At 38.1% G+C, this 5,418-nt stretch overlaps 1 protein-coding gene, 1 non-coding gene and 1 pseudogene across 2 annotated transcripts; 1 reads left to right on the forward strand and 2 right to left on the reverse strand.

The window, feature by feature from the left end:
* The first annotated feature begins 1,213 nt into the window (after positions 1 to 1,213).
* Positions 1,214 to 1,321, forward strand: LOC112092671. Its single transcript, XR_002902688.1, has one exon. It is a non-coding gene; the product is annotated as a small nucleolar RNA R71 (small nucleolar RNA).
* Positions 1,322 to 2,608: 1,287 nt separating this feature from the next.
* LOC112092670 (coiled-coil domain-containing protein 12-like) lies at positions 2,609 to 4,417 on the reverse strand. Its single transcript, XM_024169327.1, has 4 exons — positions 4,260 to 4,417; positions 3,071 to 3,203; positions 2,822 to 2,936; positions 2,609 to 2,661 (listed from the first exon to the last, which is right to left on the reverse strand). Exons 1-4 carry the CDS (start codon positions 4,415 to 4,417, stop codon positions 2,609 to 2,611), a joined length of 459 nt encoding a protein of 152 aa, XP_024025095.1.
* Positions 4,418 to 4,499: 82 nt separating this feature from the next.
* The window catches only part of LOC21388135, a 7,133-nt pseudogene continuing 6,214 nt past the window's right edge, over positions 4,500 to 5,418 (reverse strand).

The following is a 5,418-nucleotide window of genomic DNA, read 5'->3' on the forward strand; positions in this document are numbered from 1 at the left end:
ATAGAGGTTCAAGAGACTGTACTCGCCCTTCATCCCTCTTACATTCAACAGAAGCAATAGCAAAGAAAGCAGCAAGAGTGGAGAGAACAAGCTCTTCAAGCTCAGCTTCGGCAACAGCAACTCGAGAAAGCAATTCAGTTTGTGAGGAACCGGCCACTTCTTTATATACGTCGCCATTTGACGATCTGTCTGTTCAGGCAGGTGCCACGGAAGTGAGTACGGAATTGGAGAAGGGGGACAGCAACGTCAAAGACTGAGGGAAATGAGTTCCGAGACTCATCTAAGTTCCCATCGGCCGTTTGAAGCCACGGGATGGGGAAAGTCAGAATATAAGTACTGCGCAACTGTCCCAATAGGCGCAAGGAGCATTTACACTCGACAAGAGGTCTCAGAGCGACCCCTATGGTATGGCTAAGCTCCGTTCTTTGGGTTTGACTGAGCTTGTGAAGGGAACTTGCCGCGTTATTGAGCAGCCAAAGCTCCAGTCAGCTTCGTGATTTGACTCTTCATTTCCTTACTTTCTTCCACCATTTGCGTGAAAATTGACTCAAACTTTTGATTCGTCTTATTCTGCGCCTCCATGAAAGATTGCAAGGTGTTCTCAAGAGAACTCCTTGGCTATTGCGAATTGTATTGAGGTGCAGAATACGCCTTTGGTGGTTGCGGCTGTTGCTCAGTTCTCCATTGTCCTCCCGATGGTTGCGCTTGGTTGGAATCTCTCCAACTGAAGTTTGGATGGTTCCTCCAGCCAGGATTGTATCTGTTAGAGAAGGGTTTGTAGTATGATCCTAAGGCATTGCATTGCTTGTCGTAAACCCCTCTCATTTCATTGTAAGCAGGGCAATCCTTAGCTAGATGCTCCACCCCTCCACAAACAAAGCAGGGCTCTTGTAACTCTGCCCTAGCAACCATGTGAATTCCTCTACCTTCTTTGGTTTTGAGGGTCTCAATTTGTCGTGTCAAAGACTCAATTTGGGCTTTGAGATTGTCCTCTTCCCTTAGTTGATAGATTCCAGCTGGTCGGGATCGATTGGTGTTGTCAGTAACACTTGGACCAGTCCATGTGTGGGCTTTCTCGGCTAACTCGTTAAGATACTCAAAAGCCTCCTCGGGGTCCTTTTAGAGAAATTCACCATTGCACATCATCTCCACAAATTGGCGCTCTCGGAGCGTGAGGCCTTCATAGAAATAACTGACGAGACGCCAACTCTCGTAACTATGGTGAGGACATTGATTTAACAGATCCTTGAACCGTTCCCAAACTTGATACAGAGTTTCATTGTCCTTCTGGGTAAAGGTCGAGATCTGTCGCTTTAAACCATTGGTCTTATGGTGAGGGAAATACTTGTTGAAAAATGCTGTCGTTATTTCTTCCCAAGTTCCAATAGACCTAGGTCGTAGAGAATACAACCAGCTTTTAGCCTTGTCCTTCAAAGAGAAAGGAAAGAATTTCAATCGCACAGAGTCTGCGGCTTCAGCTCGGTTGTGAAAAGTGGCCACCACTTCTTCAAACTCCCTAATATGCACGTATGGATTCTCGCTCTCTAACCCGTGAAAGGTCGGCAAGAGTTGGATCATGCCCGGATTGAAATCCAAATTCGGCATATTAGGGGGAAACATTATGCATGATGGTGTGGCCGTACGTGTAGGGTGAAGATAATCGTTCAACGTCTTCTGTTGGACCTCCTCATTTTGAGCCATCGCGAACGGATTTGCAACTGCTAATGAGGCTGGGGTCGAGGGAGGACTAGACGTGTGGGAAGAAACTTCACTAGGGTTCTCCGGTCTTCTTGCGAATCTCCCTAATTCGTCTCTATAATGATTTATTCACCCTAAAACGCGTCACTTTTTTTTTAATTTTTTTATAATTTTTGTTATTTTTTTTCTTTTGGAACAAAGAAAACAATAATGTAGAACCGCGAATTGTAACCCCCAAGAGTGCTCCCAGGAAAGATTGGTGGGGCGAAATCTCCTTAAAAACCAACCTCCTAGACAGAGCAACGTTCCCAGGAAAGACTGGTGGCGTAGAACGCTAACAGAAACCAGCCTGCTAGACAGAACTCCCTTAGTTTGTACTTTTCAACGTTTCCACAAAATTACTTAAAAAATTTTATTAAGTTTTATGATGTGTTTTATGAAATGTTAAATGTTAGATATTAGTACCCTAAGTTAATACTATTCTAAAACCTAAGGTTACACAAATTATGAGAAATTAAGAGTCCTAATTTAATGTATAAATTGGTCACCTAAAAGTCACAACCTAAAAATGAATTCTAGTTATGAAAGGAAAAATAAATGCAAATTAAAAGAAGAATAACAACAAAAATGAAAGCTAGCAAACTAATTAAAAGGAAATAAGTAAATAAATAAAAACAAATGAATGCTATTTTATTTAAATAAAGAGAAAAGACACAGAAATGCTAAACGGAAACTTAAGAAAACTAAATAAAACAAATAAACTAAACAAAAGATAACACTAATAACAAAATGAAAAACGTAAAAAGGAAAAGTACAAACAAATGATATATACAACTAAAGAAACTGACAAAACAAAGAAACCAAAGGAAAAATGAAAAACTGAAAGAAAATATGATCAATCAATTTATCACTAGCTCAACAAGAAGTACAAAAGGTACAGGCCAGAGCCAAGTGCAATCTTTTCTGTTGCTCATGTCACAAGTATTAAGTATTAAAAGTTATATTTTAAAATCGCCTTTGAGTCATTTAAATTAATATAGCGTTTTAATAATGTCTGCATCATAGCTATTAAAGGTTGAGCATCATAGGTGAAAACATTACTAAAAAAATGATAAGCACGTACCCATGAGTTTATAAATTGCCTTATGAGTTCGTCTTTCCAGCTTATCAAACTTTTTCTGCACATCCCTCCTGAGGTCCCAGTTTGGTTTCTTAGGAGCTATATTTACGAATGGATCCTGAACAATTAACCATATTCAGAGCACATAGAGATGTAGCATAACAGACGCACCTGTTATCACACACGCTTATGCATGTGCACACATGCACACTCACAAGAAAGTCAGGTATTATAATGGCAGAAATTGAGTACCTCTTCCTTCTCTGATGGTGGAGGCATTGCTGCAACAGGGTCTTCGAACTTCGGTACTACTGGAGGAGCAACCTTTCCCTCTTGAAGATGCTCATCATGAGGAACATAATTTCGAAATTTCATGTTAGGATTCCTGTAACAAATTAACCAGGACAAAGGCAGCTTGTTAGTGTAGCACAAACAAAGGGGGAAGAAAAAAGATAAACACCTTTCTCCATTTGTGCGCATATAATCATTACTCATAAAATGTCTATCAACATTAGCCACGCCTTTAACCTAAGAAGATTTTCCAAATGAAAAAAAAAAAAAAAAACCTCTAACCAGATTTGTTTCTCACAGGCACACAATATGAAGTGAAGTGAAAGCTACCTGCAAGAGTTAGTGAGTAGCTAAACAGTGAGCATTTCATTTGCTGTAAGATATAGCAAATGATAAATACGCAACACGGGTCATGATATGAACTATTAATACAGAAAATACAAGCAATATCACTAATAAGAGTTAAGGCAAAGAAGTGTTATTAATAAGAGGTAATGCAAGAAATTGATCCTTCACTGTGCTTTAATTCTGAATACGTTCTTTTAACTTACACATGCATTCTTCTTTTCTCTTATGACATACTATTTTGTAAAAGATAACACCCAATAAAAATCCAAGTATGCCAATTGCATGAAATAATTAGTAACACTTTCGTTTTCCCTGCCAAGAGAAGGAATCCTAGCATTTTAGTTTTACAGAACATTTTTGTCCTCATGCTTCAATCTTTGTAATTACAAGTCCTATAACATAGAAGCTAGTAACTTAAAAAATAAAGGTTACAAAACAGATCTGTTCCTTTATATAATAAGTTCTAAACAAGTCCCTTCTGGTGCTGTGTTCATATACGCACAAAAAAATTCATTTTTGTTTCCTTTACTTTTTCTTTCCCGTTCCCTTTTCTTAGAGGCTATTAAATCAATGTTGAGTCAACAATCATCAAGAGGGGCACCACCAATCATCAAGAAACTTGACTTTGAGAAAGAAGGGAGCGTGCTAGCTTACTAATAATATAGGCCTTTTTTCAGCTTCACAAGAATGAAGAAAAGTGGGACAAGCATGACACTATGGGTATATTCACGGATTTAAAAAAAAAAAGCATGCAAATAGGTTATGAAGAAATGGAAACACAAGAAGAGAAGGGTATACTCACGTTTCTTCCCTAGAATCATTGTCATTATTTTTCTTATCCTCAACTTGCACAGAATCCTCATCCGGGGTGTTCAACAGTTCTTGTGCAGCTTTTAGAGCTTTCAGCCTCTCACGACGTGCTGCAACAGCTTGGTCAATTGAATCATCTTCAGTAGCCATCGCTCTCCTACTTACAAGAAAAAAAAACGTTAGATGACTATGTGGTCAGATACCTAACGCGAAGAATATCTCCTATCTACTATTACGAGGGTATAAGAACATCTCTAAAGTTCTAACAAGATAGTAACAACATATCATAATTCATAACTAGTATCTAAAACTAGACGATATTAGACACATTACCAAGATGAACTCAGGTCTCCTTTTAAGAGTTGACGGTAGTACGTTTTTAGGTGGTTTAGAGGAAGAATCCTCACTTGACTATGTCTCCTACCTAGTGTGGCCGATTTACAGCAAATAAATCTAATCACAACAATATCAACATTCCAAAAATAGTAAAATAATCAACAAAAAAAATCCCAAATAGCTGAATACACAAACTAATCAAAATAGAAATTTTCACCAATATCAACCAAAAATCACAATAGCAATTTCAATAATTGAACAAATTCCAAAAACATCAATCAAATATCAGCAAATTCCACAATAAAACGAATTTCATATACTAATTTCTATTTCATAAATTAAACTTCGGATAATAATTTCAAAAACCACCCAACTTCAAGTTCAAACAAAAAATGACAAACACGCTTGAAGCTCTTTCCATTCTTATGGTCAACGACCGCAAGCTCGGGCGAGACAACCGAAAGCTCGGGCGTAACCATAACCAAAATCTCCTTCTTGTCACTCAACTGTTTTCTGTTTTCCCCAAATACTAATAGGCATGTTAGATCTCCATTGTTTCCGCGCCGCAATCTCTCAATCTCATCTTAACGAGGAAAACCCATTTTGCAAAAGAGCTAAGATTCACATTCCAAAGCCACCCATTTTCAGATTTGAAAAATCTATGAAAGAAATCCCGTCCGGTACCATCATAGAACAAAGGGAAATAAAAGATTATAACAGAAACACTCACATCTCCTCCTCAAAGAAAAGACTTGGTTTTTCCACCACAAAACCCAATTTCAAACAAAAATTACGAACTGAAATTACAAAAAAAA

Source organism: Morus notabilis, unplaced genomic scaffold (genome assembly GCF_000414095.1).
Source record: "Morus notabilis unplaced genomic scaffold, ASM41409v2 Scaffold1061, whole genome shotgun sequence".
Taxonomy (NCBI): Eukaryota; Viridiplantae; Streptophyta; class Magnoliopsida; order Rosales; family Moraceae; genus Morus; species Morus notabilis.